General features: G+C 40.4%; 2 protein-coding genes and 1 non-coding gene across 3 annotated transcripts in view; 2 read left to right on the plus strand and 1 right to left on the minus strand.

Moving 5' to 3' along the window:
- LOC126100572 (uncharacterized) overlaps window positions 1-5,386 on the minus strand; it is a 66,269-nt gene extending 60,883 nt beyond the window's left edge. The window contains exons 1-4 of the mRNA XM_049911191.1: window positions 5,148-5,386; window positions 4,611-4,834; window positions 4,378-4,528; window positions 4,166-4,297 (exon numbers count right to left, since the gene is read on the minus strand). Of these exons, the coding sequence (XP_049767148.1) occupies window positions 4,166-4,297; window positions 4,378-4,528; window positions 4,611-4,834; window positions 5,148-5,386 (746 nt within the window). The remainder of the gene's footprint in view (window positions 1-4,165; window positions 4,298-4,377; window positions 4,529-4,610; window positions 4,835-5,147) is intronic.
- A 175-nt stretch (window positions 5,387-5,561) lies between these two features.
- LOC126100290 (40S ribosomal protein S4) overlaps window positions 5,562-19,813 on the plus strand; it is a 34,943-nt gene continuing 20,691 nt past the window's right edge. The window contains exons 1-2 of the mRNA XM_049910897.1: window positions 5,562-5,680; window positions 6,090-6,348. Coding sequence (XP_049766854.1) covers window positions 5,678-5,680; window positions 6,090-6,348 — 262 coding nt within the window. The 5' untranslated portion in view covers window positions 5,562-5,677. The remainder of the gene's footprint in view (window positions 5,681-6,089; window positions 6,349-19,813) is intronic.
- On the plus strand, window positions 12,008-12,142 carry LOC126102821 (small nucleolar RNA SNORA16B/SNORA16A family). Its single transcript, XR_007523084.1, has one exon. It is a non-coding gene; the product is annotated as a small nucleolar RNA SNORA16B/SNORA16A family (small nucleolar RNA).

Below are 19,813 nucleotides of genomic sequence, written 5' to 3' on the forward strand. Positions count from 1 at the left end.
GACAGTGACTATTGAAGGTCTTTTTGAGAGCTATGCATCTGTACTGTGGTATCTAAGAAAAAATACTGAATAACTTTGCAGAGTTACAAGAAACAATTTCCACAGTTTTGAATGTAAAACATGTAAATCAACAAAAATTAAGAAAAAAATGAGCTACTTCTAAATCAGGACTCATCCTACGTGAGTCTAAACCACTTATGATTGAAATAACGGAATGTCCAAATTCCACTATTTCAGGTTTGTGCAGGGCTCATTATAAGAAATTAATAAAGAAAAGGTATCAATTTCTTTTTCAAAAGGTGGACAGTCATGCTGTATTAATCTAAAGCAACTTCTTTCATTCAAAATTAAAGTAGATAAAAAGACTTAACAACATTCATAGCAGAAAAGGCACACCCAATTACCAGCTACCAGGATACAAACAATGTAATGTGACTGACAAATACATAAATTTAAATATACAGTTCAACAGAAAAAATGTATATTCTACATGATGAATCATTGAGTTTCACCAGTGGCATAGGAAACATGAGAAACTAATAAATGCTTTAAACAACATGATGACTACAACACACACACACACACACACACACACACACACACACACACACACACACACGACATGACAGCAGGCAAATATTATGTCACTGGTCAAAGCCGACAACGGATACTGAGTATTCGTCTTGACTGCAGTTCAACCTCTGCTTGTGTACACACATTTTAAAAATGCAATCAGTAGCACTACAGCAAACAGGATTTGATGATGACAATTGGTTTGTGGGACGCTCAACTGCGTGGTCATCAATGCCCAACAAACAGGATTTGAAAGGGCATGGCACTCAATTCCTGAACAGATAGGAAATTTAATCAAAGTAGTGGATCAGGAGAGACTAGATACAGAAAATGGATCAGGTGTGGTGGACTAACAGAAAAGATTGTGTCAATAAGGCATACTGGGGTTTAATATCCATCTTGAAAGCGAGCAGAAACAAGAACTACTAAATACCAGTAACCTAATGATGTCTGTGACTTGTAAGGTGTCTGTGTGATCTGAAGAAACTCATAATTATCAGTGCCAATGCACTGACACTAGTCATAATTTGTTGTTAGCATATTTTACAGGAGTAGCCAGCAGTGGCTGCTTCTACCTGTTAGTATAACTTGATTCATTTGACATGCATGAAGGATCTTCAAGATAGGATTTTCTAGAATGCTATGTGTGAATGAACGAACATGTCCCTGGAAACTATAACCTATTTTGCCATAGGCATACCTATCAGAGTAAGCTTAAGCATATTTAATTTTTAGACCAATGACTTCTGCAATTATGAAGCAGCTACTGAATATGTTGTTCAATGATTTCATTCAATATTCATATGTCTTACACATGGTGTCAAACTGGTGAATTTAATTTGTGTTAGTTTTGACTCATGACTCCCTGTTTAATAATTCTCCAAATAATACCACTATTTTAATACAGGGTGTAGGCTTTTCACAGCTTCAATCATGAATGGTCTTTTGAAACTTGACTGGCAATAAAGTGTGGGATGAGGTGGGGCGCGAATTACTACTTCTTGATAGTTTGAGAGTTGAATATTCCACAGATTGATCACGTGACAGATCTCAACTTATATGGAACGAAGTTTAACACAATTCATTTCTAGAAATGGGCACATGGTTTACACCTACAAACACACAATAGCGAAAAATATTTTATTTCAATAACAGCAGCATTTTTTTTGTGTGTGTATGCTACAAATATAAAATAATATATATGTATAATATAAAAAAGTATATATATTGAAATGTTTTTATGGTACAGAAGGAACCATTGTAAATCTAACTTCAACTTTTTGAAGCCTAATTGTTGAGAGAGGAGTCCACTTGTGTACAGTCAGTTCTCCATGTTCAATGGGCAAGATATCTAAGTGAGCAAACCTGTCACCTTCATCAAGCTGATAAAACGACATCCTAAAGGGAGGATGGGGGGCGGGGGGGGGGGGGGGGGCGACAGTGGATGCAAGTGGCTTATATACCCTCCTTGTTTCTAGGTCAGCATTCTGTACACCTTCCACGCCTGAAGGAGAGCACTGGCCAAGTCAGTGTTCATGTTTGGCACAGTGGCTGTACAGGCAGTAACGGGAGCATATAGTCTGTCGGTAAACTGAAGAGCGAGCGAGTCTCCACTCTGCCGACACAGCTACGTCACAAGGCACTACTATAAGCTGTTTCAGAAGGTAGTGCCACCCCTGCTGCAGAATGCACTTTAAATCTGTGGTGACATACTGACAAGGAAAATGTATTTTTTGTTTCACGGCAGTAAGTAATTTCCATAATATTGACACTATTTTTTTGGTTTATGTAACAGTTCTCCATTGTTTGTCGAATGACCGATTTTGTGAACTGTCTATAATGATGGGTTTCCTCCCAAAATTATGTTTCCCTTCATGGCGACTCCAATAAACCATGCAGCTTATTTTTGCATCCTTCCTTATGTGTCCTATTGTGGTGAGGCTGACATTTGCATAAATCTCAGCTCTTTGATTGGGACTGGTAATATTAGCAGACAGTTCTTTTGTGTGGCCTCCTTAACATTAGAGACGATCAAACGTTTGTTACTCCATAAATACCTCCTCTTCTTCGTATTCCGCACATTTTCTTACAATGCAGGGTGATTATCCATCACTTCTGGATACTGAAGTATATCAGTGAGTATACAAAGTTAACTGACTGACACGGACAACTAAGATCCCATGAACAGAAACGTCTATCACTACATGCCGATCTATACTGCTAGACAGGTAATGGACAACTGATTTTGGGTGCTCCTGTGGGACAGTGGCAGCATTTTTAAAGAAAGGGCCACTTTCCCCACCATGAGCGCTGCTTACTCTTGAGTTTACAGACTATAGCTGTTGTGCTCCATCCCCATTGGAATACATATCATTGTGGTTGCTGAATACCACATTCTTCTCTTAAATCATACTGAGGACATGTTCCCCGACCTTGTTGAGAATGTACTAACTAGCTAGCTAGCTAACTAACTAACTGACTAGGTGCACTCGTGATTTAACAGTAGATCCTTGGTTCATATTTGGACAGCTTCTTTCAGAAGACAGGCGGATTGTCAACAGCTATGCCAGTGATACTACCTCTGCAACAAACACTACCAGTGATTTGGCAGATATGCATGTAGACATGATAGCATACCGAATTTTATTCTAGAGATGTAGGACAGACGGAAGGTGGGAGGTAATGTAAGTTGTGTTGGTCACTTTGTCAGAACATTTGATGTTGGTGTTAGCATTGCTAACAGAAACACTGTGCCCGTTTGACACCGAAAATCAGCTGTACATCAGTGGACTGTATCACCAAGAATCCGCTTGCATCTCATGCAGTTGTGTAAAATGTACAGTCATTTTCAGTGAAAAGTTTTTTTTGTCAACTGCCACATGAAGAAGTTCCAAGAAAACAATCCCGAATGAACATTACACAATATTCTTATCACACTTGCTTCATGCACTGAAAATTACCTCTGAAATTTAATGAAAAACTGTAGCAAAAAACTCAATTTTTTTATTGGCTCATCAGTGGAATTAAGATGTTGTGTGTTAAAGCATTTTTTTCAGAATGATTTCATTACATTAATTAAGGCTGCTAATGATTGCTGTCATGAAATTTTACGATATTTCTGTGAGGCAGGTTACCATTGTTTTATTATTCTATACGGCATTAGTAAACAAAAATGACTGAAGTATACGATTTATTGACTTGCTTTCAGGAGAAGAAACAAAAATGAGTAAAAGTTGGTGACCTACGCTGCTTTAGGTACATAGTTTTCAAACATCATAAAAGTGTCTACCATAGAGTTCACAGAGAAAACCATACAAGGCTTTCTATTTTTTTGCACTTTTAGATTTCGAGAACAGAAGCCACTGAAAACCAAACAACAGTTTTTTCTGCAGCACACAGTCAAACAGCCATACAATAGGAAAAACAAAAGTCAAACGACCTAGTGCATAGAGAGAATTTCGAATCTCAGATAATCATTACTGTCAACCACATCCATATTTTATCATTCAATTCTTGACATCATGAGACTTCAGACAGCTGACTCTCACATCAAATACTCACACTGCTATTGCCTGAATTATGTACTACTTACTTGTATGGCCGTTCCTGTGTATGCGTCCGTACGTGTTTCTTAAGGTCGCTTAAGGTGGTGAAGAATTTTAGGCAACCTTCACTGCCACAATTAAAGGTATTTCCACTGTGGAGTCTTTGGTGTGCTTTCAGTCTACATACAATATGAAACAAATATTCAAAATCTGGCAAGCTATGGATAAATAAAACGTTTTCTTCTTCAAGTCTGCTTACCTGTATAGAGTATTGAAAGCTTTTTCACAGCCATCATGATTACATTCAAATGGTTTTATCTTTGTGTGTACACGAATATGTATCTTCAAACTATAGGATGTAAGGAAAGCCTTTCCACAACTAGGCTCTGAACATTTGAATCTGTACTCCCCTAAAAATGAGACATTGTCAATCTGTGCCAATACACAACACTATGGTTCTAACGTATTAACAAGTCAAACTGCACAGGTTACCTTTGTGAGTTTTCATATGAGTACGGAGGTTCCCAACAGTACTATATGTACGGCTACAACCGTCATATTCGCAATGATACCTTTTAATTTCTCTCCTGTTTGTGGCAGGATCTGTGGATTCTATTGTTATAGTAGCATGAGATGGATGCTCTGGCATTTTCCCGGAATTTCCTGGGTTGATATGCATGTATATTTGATCAGAGCTGATGGTATGATGAATATACCTGCATAAATTGTTTCAAACTATTAACAATGTTTCCTGATTTTTGTTGTTGGTCAAACATTAACGAACATAATCGTTGTTAGTACTACGCAGTGTTGTTAGTCATTGTCTATGAACAGATTGTGTCGTACATCCAGAAGGAATTAGACAGATTATCTCTCATTTGAATTGTTAATTCACGCGCGAGTAATTATTGTCAAGTCCCAGCAGCAAATGTAACTAAAGAATAAAATGATACGTATAAATTCAGATGAACCATATCACTGTAAACACCACGCAGGAACACGTGAACAAAAACAAACAACCCTTCATACCCAGCGTTTTCATCGTTTGAGTGTAACTGGCCGAGGTACGTAGAGGACTCCGGAGTATTTTCATCTGACAGTTTTGAAGTCGTATATACTGGCAGTTGTTCAAATACTTTGCCCATGACTGGGATGTCAAAATCATTAATACACTCCTGTATGTCATCGGATAATAATATGTTATCCAGCGATGTATCGGATTTGTCTGCATCATCCATTCCAAACCTGTCGTCTGCCCATGTAGCCATGTTTAACTGACACTCCCCCCCTTTGCTATCGATAATATAATTAACTTCAGATGAATATTGCAACTCGCGAATTACGAACAAGTACATATTGGGGTAAAAATGATAAATAAGTGTTGGTAAAACTTATGAACTGAATCATATGTCTAAAGTTAGAGCATTTTGGTATTAGGGTTTTGTTTGATCAAGTCAGAGATTGTTGACATCAGCAGCACGACGATATAAGAATCTTTGTAACCCAGCCAATTATACAATCCTTGGTAGTGGCCATCCTTTTCCGGTACAGTAGCAGCAATGGTGAGTGTGAAATAACTAAACTGCAATATATCAATAATCATCGTAGTTGTAAGATTTGCTTGCATTTTGATATTTTTAATTTTTGAACTCCTCGAATGTTTGGAAATTATTGCGATTCGAAATCTTACGAAATTTGTGTATCGTAGTTTATTTAACATGTGAGATGGTTTAGGACTCGTTTTGTGATTTTTCTTTTTCCGCCTCGCTGCGAAGCTAGAAAACTCTAAAGAGTTCAGAATTGGGAAGAAATATAATTACCTGACTATTGTTGCAATTTGGTACCGTTACTGCTTATTCCTATAAGAGGACGCCTGAAAAACACTTGAGGTTATGGATGACGGCACAGATGGTATGTTATTTCATAGTAGAAATATTTGTGAATTGGGAATAATGCACTCTTCGTTTTCAGGCTCGCGGGCCCAAGAAACATTTGAAGCGTCTAAATGCGCCGAAGGCATGGATGTTGGACAAACTTGGTGGTGTTTATGCGCCAAGACCCAGCACTGGCCCTCACAAGCTTAGAGAGTCGCTGCCTTTGGTCATCTTCCTTCGAAACAGACTCAAGTATGCGCTGACAAACAGTGAAGTGACGAAGATAGTTATGCAGCGGCTAATAAAAGTCGATGGAAAAGTCCGTACAGATCCGAACTACCCAGCAGGATTCATGGGTGAGTCCCTTAAAGTGTAATTCTTCATTACTATGTACTATCGGTATCGGATCTGTTAGAACAGCTGAATCTTCAGGTGGTGTCCATTTTCGCACTCTAACTGTAACTGTATATTTCCTGTTCCAACTTGTATCTTCAGTGTGTTAGTGGGGTGGCCAAATTCTGAGATGTTTAGACACTTCTTTAGTAAACACAGATCTTGAAAATCTTAATTGTATCCTTTATAAAATGGCTTGATTTTCGTTGTAGTCAGAGTGTTTGCTGTTAATGTCAACTATAGTTGCTTCTGCAGCCAATCAGTTAACAAAAAGTTTCTGGATATTGTTACATATCGCTAGGTACTTGTCACTGGGTGAGAGCAAAGTAATGGTAATGGTTAGAATTGTTTTAAATTTTATGATTGGTTTTTGACTAGGTTGAGCCCATATGTAGAACAGCAGGTAGTGTGCAGAAATGTTCATACACACATACAATTGCTTTCCCCCCCCCCCCCCCCCCCATTAGTCTGCGTGTGATTACTTATTTCTAGGTATGCAGCGTATCTTGAATTGAAACAATGTATATACATAGGGGTATTGTGTCTGAAAAACACTGAATTAGTTTAGTAAATGAACTGTACATAGGTGATGTAAACGATTTTGGTTATTTACATTGATTATATTGTTTGACAATAGTTACATCCTTCATACCTCATGTAGTACTTGTTGAAGGCAGATTGTTTATAAACATGGACTGGATGTCAAATTTGACACTCTCAAGCATATCCAGACTTGAATCAACTGGATGAGGTTCTGCTGTACATCTTGGATACACAGTATTTATCATAGGTGTCATGTCATAAGGGAGGAAAAAGTAGTGACCTTCAAACTTCTCTCTATATGATAATTTGTTGCTGGAAATACTACAGATACTGGAATTTCTTCATACTCTCCTCTACACAGATGGATTGGCAGCTAAATTGTGAAAGACAAATTTTGCAACTAAGTACCGCACAGTATGGCCTTTAACTTCAAACAGGGAAATTATTTTTGTGAACTCAACATTCTTAAGACTGCTGATCTGGCTTACTTATGGACCCTATTGTAGGTTTGCTAAGCTGCTGTTTCTCAGGCGAATAGCAGTGCCATGATACCTCCAATACTGATAGCCAGTGTCTTCTAGACACACACCTTTTAGAATCTCTCCATTTCCAACTTGGCTTTTACATGAATTTCTGAAAATGTTGCTGTGGTGGGCAGATCCTAACTACGCCATATTTAAATGTCCCCACTCAGCATCTGAGATGTCTTGTTTAACGAAAACCACCAGTGATGACTCCTAAATCGTTGCACTTTTTGCACAAGATGATTTGGTGGGTATATGGGTATAGTCTGTAGTGCCTGAACCACCAGGTAAATGCACTACTTGATAAAAAGTTGTGCTGTTTCTTACTTCATTTTCTTCCATAGACATTTTAATCAATCTTTCTTCAATGACGCAAAGCATGCTGATATCTTATGGACAAATCTGTGCAAGCTGTTGCTATATATGCGTTAAACAACCACCACCTGAAAAATGTCGTGTAGCACAAAATTTGCATGTTAAAATTAACATGCACATTGGATTTAGTGGCTGGTTGATTTCAGCAGGTTCATTCTCAACCTCAACTGCTGCACAGTATTTGTACCCAAGTGAAACCTTAGCTTGAATGATTTATCATTTTATTTGAAGAAGTGGTTCACCCTTTCACGGAATGTGTGGGGAGTTCTTTAGGATTGTCGTCCTCAGTTGACATAGATTTACTAAAAAAGAATGGAAACAGTACGTACGTCACATCATGTAGGTGTTTGCTCACAAATGTCCACTGCAGTGACCCAGATGATTTGGTAAATGGAAAGTATGTACTGTTGTAAGTATTTTCATGACTGATACCACAAAGCAGTATCAAATGGAAAAATCCTGAGAACTGATCTTTTTCAAATCTGAGGTCCCCCGTTTTTCATGCCAGAATGCAGCTGAGCTACTGGTACCATTATCAAGCGATGCGGTGCAGTGGTTAGCACACGGGAGCATTCGGGAGGACAATGGTTCAAACCCGCTTCCAGCCATCCTGATTTAGGTTTTCCGTGAATTCCCTAAATTGTTTCCTGGGACAGTTTCTGTAAAAGAGCATGGCTGACTTCCTTCCCCATCCTTCCCTGATCTGATAGACCGATGACCTCTCTGTCTGTTCCTCTCCCTGAACCTACCAACTGGTACCATTGTATAATCACTCTGATGAATATCACTTTGCTAAATGATATATTAATGCTTGCTTATGTTTTATTGATAAACACATATCTAGATCTCTAAAGCATGTGTTTGGTGGTTAAAAATTTGATACGGATTTTATAGTTATGAGCCAAGAGAACATTTATGAGGGATGTACAATCATTATTGGATGCTGTTAAAATCCATATGCAATGTGTCCATAGTTTCAAAAAACTAGAAATTGAACCGCTGATCAGAAAGTCAAATTTGAATGACATATTACTGATGCTGGGGAAACTTCATGGAACTAAAATAAATTCAATAAAAATTTTACCAATTGATGGTGCTGTAAGTGTCTTTAATGTATATGGGGGTCAGCTACAAATGACAGGTGAGTCGCAATATGATGACTACAGTTTGAATTGCACTTCACACCTTCCTAATAGTGTGTGTGTGTGTGTGTGTGTGTGTGTGTGTGTGTGTGTGTGTGTGTGTGTGTGTGTGTGTAAAAGTTTGATCATCAACAGTAGTGGTACTGTTACGTAAGCCTTTCCACCAAGGTCGTACCATGTTGGATGGGAAGAAGTGGTTTTTAATTGTCCTGAGGCCAAAAACTGAGTAAAAAGAATGACATTGGTTTCTACTTGTCATGGGCCAAAAATCACATAAAAAGCAAAACGACATCGGTTTCTAATTATCGAGAGACTGGTGCAAGACCTGTTTAGTATGCAGTTCATACTTTACTGCTGCAAGTTGAAATCGAGAAACGGCATGTCACATGACAGATTGAAGTGTCTTGAGGGTCATGTTTAGAATTTTGCACAGTGTGTGACTTCATTTCAGCTATGTTGGTAATTCAAGGGTTGAACACACCTTTCAGATCACCCAACAGCCAGAAGTCACGTGGATTAAGATGTGATATGGACAGCCAGGCTGTAGGGCAATGATGGTAAATAATGCTGGCATTTCCAAAATGACTGCTGTAGCTATTTCATTGGCTGTGCAATGTACGAAGTAATGATGCCTTGCATAAAAATGGTCGTACCTACACATCCACGCTGTGGAAAGGTTGGAAAGACTTGTGTGCAAAAGACTCTCATAGTGCTTAACATTGACTGTATAGGCAACAGGAACTGCAGGACTTATCCTTTCAAAATCTTCTGGTCATACAACAAACAGTGGCATCAACCTGCACCACACGGTCACCTTTGCAGAATGTAGTATTGCTTGATGTACATGTGGATTTTCTGTTGCCCATATTTTGAAATTATGTGTATTGACATGTCCTAAGATATAGAAATGGGAATTGTCCAGAGAATTTTCCTTGGCCATTCATTGTCCATTTCCATGCGAGCAAGAAATTGCAGTGTGAACATTTGTCTCAGTGGCGGGGCAGCAGTAAGAAACACCTGAACACAGGTGATTATGTATAGACAGAACTGCAGGACATTTTGTAGATTTTTATGCACCATTCTTGCAGAAATGACTAGCATTCTTGCAATTCGCTGCACAGTTCATGTTTGCGAACTGCCACTCCACCCCTTCTGCAATGCTGTGGCCACACCTTTGACCGATATGGAATCGACTGCTTTCCTCCCTCTGCCACATTGCTCTCAAAAAGAACCTTTCTTTTTGAATTTTGTGATATCAGGCCCATGCTCTTTTTCATAACATGTCTGGAACTTCTTCAGAGCTACTCACAGTCACTGTTATTGTAAAAGAGCGTCACCAGCAGCGTGTGGTCCTTCGTAGAGACAGTTGTGTTGGTTGTCTCAAGTGCAAACTGAGGAACAGCTGTGTGCCACTCATGTTGGTGAGTGTATTCTGATGCTGATTTTACTATCTTACTCTTCTGCTAAGTGTCTGTAAAAAGCCTTTAAACGAATTGCATAAATTGAGTTGCCAACAAGAAGTAATCGGAAAAAATAGCTTCAACAATGTGGGAGTGGTGTAGTCACAAACTTTAGTAATTTTTTATTCATAAGACATGTTCTTTAGTATTATAATTTGTACTTGCTTAAAACAAAAGCATTGTTTAAGAATCTCATCACTTCGTAAACTGACAATTACAGTTGAACTTGTCTTTGATCTGCAAATTTTTGCCTGTCAAATAGTATCCTACTTCATGGTGATGTACTCTTGTATTGCTGTTTAGATAAGATTTCAAAGTTAACCTTGATATGAGGTCATTTTTGTTAATATAAGGTCAGATTCCATGTACATTTGGCCCTGAATGTATCTCAGAAATGCTCTGTGATATTTGGTTAAGTAACACTTAGTAGCTATAGCATAATGTGCCATCATTGGTAACAATTCATACGATTAACGAATGGAGCTCAGAAATGTGATCTGCAATGGGTTGTTGGTAGTTTATCAGAATAATGATCCATAATTTTCTATGGTTCTTAGAGGTTTGCTGTTTTAATAGATTAAAATGCAATCACATCGTCACATTTTGGCAAAATTGGAAAAATAAGGTATAAAAGTGGCTTAGTGCAGTGATGAATGTATTTCTTAGGCTATACTATGCGTTAGTCTATTTGTGCAATCATATTTTTGCATAGATTCATTGAAATTGGCAACTTGCAAACTGATTGTTGAAATGCAATCTAATCTAGTCTTCACGCCATATTACAGGTCTGTCAGTGCATCTAATCTTTTCCATTTGCTGAATAAATATGAAAATTAGTAACAAACTTTTAAAAAATCATAACCAGGTCATACTGGAAACAGCTTTCTCCAACTTGTATCTTATCTCAAAAGGAATCATTATTTAGTGATCCTAATTGGCTACTGTATACTTACTGTTGGCGATGACTAAACAAATTCCTAATATCAGCATGCAGTGCAAAAGCTGCTGACACCATAAGTGGACTTTGGCTGTGGCATTCTTATTTGTTTGCATTCTTCTAATAATTTTAAAGAAATGTTCTAACTTAAAATCTTGAGCAGTTCCACTTGCTTTTAAATAGCAGGTGGCTCAGTCCAGATATCAGCTGTTAAGATTTGAAGGGCAATCATACGAAAACTTAAGGTTGTCTGCTAGATTAGGAATGTTCAGTCTTATTCATGTCTCTATCAGGGATCAAACACCTAAGTTATACAGAGTTACAAACTTTACTCCTTCCATTATTTAGCCTATATTCCACCATTTACGTGTGGATGTGTAAGTTGGCTGTGATCTACTGTTGACTGCAGTCTGGAGACAGAAGGTGCTAAATTTTTCTTCCACAATTGGCTATAAAGATACTTAATGCAACAAATATTTACTAAATGTATAGTTAGGCTCCTTTTGCTGGAAGGGCATTTATATCCAGAAACTTGCTGGCTTCTAATGTTATAACCTTAGTACGTAGTTCCACTACAAATTGTGCAAGTTACTTCTGTATTGAAGATCATCAGTAGAAATTATTACTGAGCAGGTTTCAAAAAAAGGCCTGGTCGAAGCTGCGTTCCACTGTTAATGTTTAACTGCAGTCAAAACATGGCCAATATTAAAGTTCTCTCATTGGTCACTGATTTGGTGATTGTATCATATCAGTATTACCCAGGGATGAAGACAAAATGTTGATTTCATTACAGAATACAATATTTCTTTCATGATAGTAACTTCAGTGACTTCCATAGTTGCTTCTGACAAGTTTTTGAGTGCTTGTGAGTTCATGCACAAATGTCAAAATTACTGATAAACTAATGTTGGTTTCTGTTAAATTATTGTTTAGCTTATTAGGAAAAACATAGCTCTAAGCAATAGCTTTTATGAACTTGTAGGTTAAGTAGTTTTCTGCACTAACATTTGAACACACTACAAGGGGAGCATCTCAAACATGGCGAACCAGTTACGTTCAAATTTGGCACACCACCTAAAATCTAATATTAAGATAACTAACCTGTGTACACCCTATCTAATTTTTGTGAAAACCGTCCCTGAAGTTCATGTTTGATGGGGCTGATAGTCATGGGGTCCATATATGCTTATTTTCCTGAGAAATAGAAAAAAGTAAGACTGCCACTTGTGTACGTATCAGCTTAAAGCCATTGCAGAAAACTGTGCTGGCTGAGCAACAGTCAACTTGCCAGAGAAGGTAGGAGTGCTGCATTTGTGCATGTGTTTTGGTATTTTTATGATTTTTCCAATAGGAGGATTAATGTGGTGAATAAATAATCAAATCAAACAATGGAAAATTGAGGATGGAATGTAACAATATTATAAAAAGGACTACAAGTGATATCTCTGTCATCTTCAATCGGATCTGATGCGATGGAGTCTTTCCATTGCGGTGGTGGGAAAGCACCATCATTCTGGTGCCAAAACCTGATAAAAATCCACTTGATGTGGACAGCTATTGGTCCATTAACCTCACCAATGTTCTCTGTAAGCTGCTGGAACTTCTGGTGCGTCGGCTGGGTTGGGTCCTGGAGTCATATGGCCTACTGGCTCCATGTCAGGGCGGCCTCAGCCAGGATTGCCCTACCGTTGATAATCTTGTGTCCCTGGAGTCTGCCATCCGAACAGCCTTTTCCAGACACCAACACCTGATTGCAGTCTTTCTTTACTTCTGTAAAGCATACGGCATGCCCTCGCGACATATCCTTGCCACATCTTATGAGTGGGGTCTCCAGGGCCCGCTCCCGATTTTTATCCAAAACTTCCTGTCACTGTGTATTTTCTGTGTCCAAGTTGGTGCCTCCCATAGTTCCTGTATTCAGGAGAATGGCATTCTGCAGAGCTCTGTATTGAGTGCATCTCTAATTTTAGTGGCCATTAACGGCCTAGCAGCAGCTGTAGGGCCGTAGTCTCCCCTTCTCTGTATGCGGATGACTTCTGCCATTCATACTGCTCCTCCAGTACTGGTGTTGCTGAGCAGTGCCTACAGGGAGCCATTCACAAGGCTCTAGCCCACAGTTTCCAGTTTTCAGCCGCGAAGTTGTGTCATGCACTTCTGTCAGTGTCGTACAGTTCATCTGGAACCTGAACTTCATTCTAATGATGATCAACTCACTGTGATGGAGACATATCGATTCTTAGGACTGGTTTTCGACGCCCAGTTAAGTTCGCTACCTCACCTTCGTCAGCTTAAGTGGATGTGCTGGCAGCACCTCAATGCTCTGCTGGTTGAGCAACACAAACTGGGCTGCAGATTGCTCTACACTGCTGCAGCTCTAATCCTGCCTTGACTATGGGAGTCTGGTTTATGGTTCAGCGGCGCTGTCAGCGTTGTGTTTACTCGACTCCGTGCACGACTGTGACATTCGCCTAGCGACTGGAGTTTTTTGAATGAGTCTGGTGACTAGAGTCCTGGTGGAGGCCAGAGTCCCTTCATTGCAGATCCGACTTGCACTACTGCTCGCCAGTTACGTTGCACACAGTCATAGTTCTCAGAAGCATCCGAATTACCGTCTCCTTTTCCAACTCATGGCAGTTCATCTCCCGCATCGGCAGCCCAGGTCAGGGCTCACGATAGCGGTTTGCATGCGATCCCTACCTTCCGAACTGAAGTCCTTCCCTTTACCACCTCTACTTGACGTCCATTCACGTACGCCTCAAAGCTTCATCTGGACCTTTCACATGGCCCTAAGGACTTCGTTAACCCTGCCACTCTTCGCTGTCACTTTCTCTCGATTCGTGACATTTTCCGGGGCTCTGAAGTTTAGACTGATGGCTCGATGGTTGATGGTAATGTTGGTATCGCCTATGTCCACAGTGGCCATATTGAACAGCATTCCTGCAGTGTATTCACTGCAGAGTTTGTGGCCATATCTCGTGCACTTCAGTACATCAGTTCCTGTTCTGGTGAGTCGTTTCTTCTCTGTTCTGACTCCCTGAACAGCTTACAAGCTATCGACCAATGCTACCATCGCCGTCCTTTTGTAGCGAACATCCAGGAATCCATCTCTGCCCTGGAATAGTCCTGTCATACAATGGTGTTTGTTTGGACCCCACATGTTGGAATCCCAGGCAATGAACTTGCTCGCAGGCTGGCCAAACAGGCTACGTGGAAACTGCTCCTGGAGATGAGCATCTCTGAAACTGACCTGCGTTCTTTCTTACGCAGCAAGGAATGGCATAACAGTATGCACACTAAACTGCGTGTCATTAAGGAGACTGCGAATGTGTGCAAGTCTTCCCTGTGTGGTTCTCGCAGGGAATCAGTTGTCCTTTGTCTGCTCCACTTTGGCTATCTGTGGCTCACACGTGGTTACCTCCTCAGTTGAGAGGACCCACCTCGGTGTTGCTGTGGCTCCCAAATGACAGTTGTCCACCTCTTGCTGGACTGCCCACTTTTAGCCGCTCTGTGGCAGACTTTTTAACTTTCCCAGCACCCTGCCTTCAGTGTTTGGCGACAATGCCTCCGCAGCAGCTTTAGTTTTACTTTTTATCCGTGAGAGATGGTTTTATACTTATGTGTAGGTTTTAGCACATGTCCTTTGTCCGTGTCCTCCACCCTAGTGCTTATGGGGTGGAGGTTTTAATATGTTGCAGAGTGGCTGGCTTTCCGTTTTTATTCTCGTGATTGGCCAGCCACAATAATCTGCTTTCATGTTTTACTCTTTTATGTTTTTAGTGTCTCTGTTGTTTTCTTGTCCTCTTTTGTTCCTTTTAGTGTTCGTTGCCTTCCCTTCGTTGTTGTGGTTTTTCCTTTCTTTCCGTTTTGTGTTATATGTTTAGCCAGTTTTATTCTCACACTTGTGGCATTGTTTTATTAGGAACAAGGGGCCGATGACCTCGTATAGTTTGGTCCCTTCTCTCGCCTTTAAACCAACCAACCAGCCACACTACGAGCAGCAGCACCAGTGTGTGATTGGAGTGGGGGTAAGGAACTGGCTAGGGTGTGGTGGGGAGGGATAGTAGGGTGTAGGGGTGGCAGTGTAGTGCTGCTAGGGAGTGTGCAGGGATGAGGTGGAGAGGGTAGTGCAGTTATGTCCAGTTGGGAGGTTAGACATAGGGGAGGGTAGGGGAGAGGGACAGTGGAAAAAGGAGAGAAATAGACTGGGTGTGATAGTGGAATGAGGGCTGTATACTGCTGGAATGGGAGCAGGGAAGTTGGATGGGTGAGGATGATGACCAATGAAGATTGAGACCAGGAAGGTTACAGGAATGTAGGATATGTTACAGGGAAAGTTCCCACCTGTGCAATTCAGAAAAGCTGGTGTTGGTGGGAAAGATCCATATGGTCCAGGCTGTGAAACAGTCGGTAAGATGTCATGTTGGCAGCATGTTCAGCAACCGGGTGGTTCACTAGTTTCTTGGCCTGTTTGTTGGTGGCCATTCATGCAGACATCTTGTTGGTTGTCACTCCCACATAGAATGCACAACAGTGGTTGCAGCTTAACTTGTAGATCACATGACTGGTTTCGCAGGTAGCCCTGCCTTAGATGGGACAGGTGATGTTCCTGACCAGACTGGAGTAGGTGGTGGTGGATGTATGAGACAGGTCTTGTATCTAGGTCTATTACAGGGTATGAACCATGAGGTCAGGGGTTGGGAGCAGGCATTGTGTAGAGATGGACGAATATATTGTGTAGGTTTGGGGGACAGTGGAATACCATTGTGGGAGGGCAGGACATCTCTCATTTCAGGGTACAATGAGAGGTAGTCGAAACCCTGGTGGAGAATGTAATTCAGCTGCTCCAATCCTGGATGGTACTGAGTACAGAGTTAAAAGAGAGATGCTCCTCTGTGGCTGGACGGTGGGGCTTAGGGAACTAGTGGGAGATAGGAAAGACAAGGTATGAGATATTGGTTTTTCTACATGGTTATAGTGCATTTAAAATTAGTTGCGACTTCTGATGTTTGGCTGACTGGATAGGGACGTGACCCTGTTGCCCAGATAACACCAATGGCGAGCCAGATTTCCCTACCACGCCGCCAGCGGATCGGCGGGTAACGAGCCCCTTTTGCCAGACCATGAATAAATGGCATGTGTTAGATGCATCGATGTTCGTCAGATCCCGTTGTAATGTGTGTTGGCGTTACATTAATAACAGTGCAGTACATGTGAATAAGAGGTTTTCAATAAGAGTATTGTCCGAGAACAGGTTCGTGGGCTGGGAAGATAAAGTTCTGCTGCAAAATATTCCTTGGAATTCTACAGTAGTAATGGATAAAACGCATTACCACTCTGTTGTGATGCATAAAGCTCCAACAATGCATTGAAGGACAGTAGAATTAGTGAGTACAAAGAAATGTTCCAGCAGATAAAGGTGAACCTAGCATGTATAAGGCGAAGGTAATGAAACTTGTAGAGCTGTAGCCAAAACCTAACACTGTAGGGTAGATGAAGTGGCTAATGGTAAAGGGAATAGTTGAATCAGGCTTCCTCTGTATCATGTTCATTAAAATCTAACGGAGTATATGGGCCTAGGTGAAAAGTAATGTGGCAGAAAACAAGCAGTAGTTTACGCTCAGTGAGGTTGAAATGCTCACCAAAGAAGCCACTGTAAATCTTGCACAACAGGACTGGTCTTGATATGTCAGTCATACTGAGTCTACAGTTCAGGAGACATTGATTCATGAAGGACTGATGAGTTTTGACGAATACGTAACTTCTCTTCTTGCCATGTTAAAATCTGCTTCTTTTGTCAAAATGCAACAGAGTTCAGAAATATTCATCTCATTAACACTCCATTGCATTTGAAATTGCAACATAATCCTGAAATGGTGTATTATTACACTGAGTGCTAGTCTGGTCAGTAGCTTATGAAACAGCCCATTCTTAGTATAGAAATAAAATTGTAATTTCTTAGCTTATATTGTCACAAAACTAATAGCATTTCTCATTTCACCAGCTAGCAATGGCTCTCAATTACATTACTTGCTTCAAAAGATCTATAGTTGTTTATTGCGGTAGATATGGAAGTATATCATATTAATGATACGGCGAAACACTCTCATCTTTAGTGCTATCATTTGACAAAATCTTGTTTGGATATCTCGGACTATTTATGAGATATGAGGGAGTAATGAATATTTTATTCTAGTTTTTTCCCTGACTCAGGAGTTTGTCACAGAGTGCTTTGAATACATTAATTTTTCTTGAAATTGAAAACACAGTGATTACTTAAAAGTTTAAAGAATAATTCAATATATCATCTACACTTAATATGCAGCAACATGTAACCTATCATGCACCAAACACAAATTCATGGCAATACCTATTTTTCGCTGCTAACTAAGAAGTTCTTGCAGTAGTTTTGACAATTAACGAAATGATAGCCAGTTCATCATGAAGCTGGCGAATTAAACTGTAAGATGTGCGAGAAACAGTTTGTTACCAAATAGTTTCTGTAAAAAGTTTGAGAAAGATTGCAGATTTATCAGCTTGCGCGGCTTTCTGTTCTCTGTTTTGGGAGCCTGACAGGTCCCACACCCAGCAAGGCATGGCATTATACTGTGGTCACTTGCTGATGTGTCCAGGACACACTAGCAACTACGCTTCTCTCCACTCGCTTTGTGCTGAACTGTCAAAGGTCGCAACTTATTTTAAACTCGCTACAGGAGGATAATTAGTCTGTGAAGATCTCAGTAAGACCCTTGGTATATTTCGAGAGAGACCGCTTGTCACTGCAGATGTGACTACCACGGGTGGCTAGGCTGTATGGACGGAACTTCTTGGTATGGAGCGGGTGGCAGCCATCAAAGTGAAGGTATTGCTGGTGGTTAGTAGATTTGATATGGATGGTGTTACTGATGTAGCTATCTTTGAGGTGGTAAACATCCAGGAAGGTGGCTTGTTGGGTTGAGAAGGACCAGGTGAAGTAAATGGGTGTTCTAACCCTTTATCCAGATTGCAAAGAAGTCGTCAATGAATCTGAACCAGGTGAGAGGTTTAGATTCGATGTGTATGGGAAGGATTCCTCTCGATGGCTCATGTATAGGTTAGCATAGGATGGTGCCTATAACTGTACCCCAGGTTTGTTAGTAGGTAATGCCTTCAAAGAAGGAGAAATTGTGGTTGAGGATATAGTTGGTCATGGCGACTAGAAAGGAGGTTGTTAGTTTGGAATCCATCGGGCATTGGGATAAGTTGTGTTCAATAGCGGTATACTAATAATAATGTCGTATGACGAGGGCCTCCCGTCCGGTAGACCGCTCGCCTGGTGAACGTCTTTAGATTTGACGCCACTTCAGCGACTTGCATGCCGATGGGGATGAGTAGAGATGGACTCTGGGGAGAGGTTTTGGTATGGGCCCAAGGATTTCAGCAGTGACTGGAGATTCTGTTGAACTTCTGGAATGGGGTCACTGTGGCAAAGTTTGTAGGTGGGTGTATCTGACATCTGGCGGAGTCCTTCTTCCAGGTAATCCTTGTGGTTCAAAACAAGTGGTGGAGTCTTTGTCTTCAGGTAGGATTATAAGGTTGGGATCAGTTTTTAGATGAACTGTGATTCTTGTTGGTTTGCATGTTGATGGACTTGGGGAATGATGGTGAGGCAAAGTTTGTCGTTAAGAAATTCTGGAAAGTTAACAGGGGTGGTTTGGGGGCAGTGGGGGTAGATCACAGTTGGGTGGAGAAGTGAACGGTGTTAGGCAGGGTGCAACATTGGTCTTTGGTTGAGTCCGATTGGTAGGTTTGATGGTGAAAGTGTTTCCACTGTAGGGACAAGGAGGAGGAGAGATTTCAATATGGAAGAATAACAAGTACAGTAATGGAAGTTCTGGCTGAATGTGAATAATTTAGGAGTAAATGAGGCCACACAATGAACAGTAGTTTTTGACGGGCGTACAAAAAAGAATGAAAGCTTTGCTAGCTTTCTGAAGAAATCAGTGTTAGAGCACATGCATGTGCACGCACTGCCAATGGGACATGGATTGCTTTTGAAAGATAGCAAAGTTTTCATTCTTTCTTTTGCACCCGGTATTTGATGACGTGTCTCCATGACTTGTAAATTATTTATAAGAATAACAAGGAGGTAGGTAAAGTTCTAAACACCTGTAATTATTGACTATTTTAATCCTGGTTGCTTCTCAGTCTCGCTGTTAACATACCTTCACATTCCTTCGAACATCTGGATTAATAGTACTTAGCGTGTAAATGTCAGGAGAAAATAAATGTACAGCACGAAGAAGATGCAATGAATGCAGTTCTTAAGCAACTAGTTCTTTAAATTTTAAAATTTCTTTTTGGGAATTAATTTTGATGCCTACCCTTCATAAGCTGCTGAAAAAATGGGTGCTAAAAGTTTGACTGATGCTGTGGACTATAATTGTCAACTTGGTTACACAATTCCTGTT

This window comes from Schistocerca cancellata, chromosome 9 (assembly GCF_023864275.1).
Source record: "Schistocerca cancellata isolate TAMUIC-IGC-003103 chromosome 9, iqSchCanc2.1, whole genome shotgun sequence".
In the NCBI taxonomy this organism is placed as follows: domain Eukaryota; kingdom Metazoa; phylum Arthropoda; class Insecta; order Orthoptera; family Acrididae; genus Schistocerca; species Schistocerca cancellata.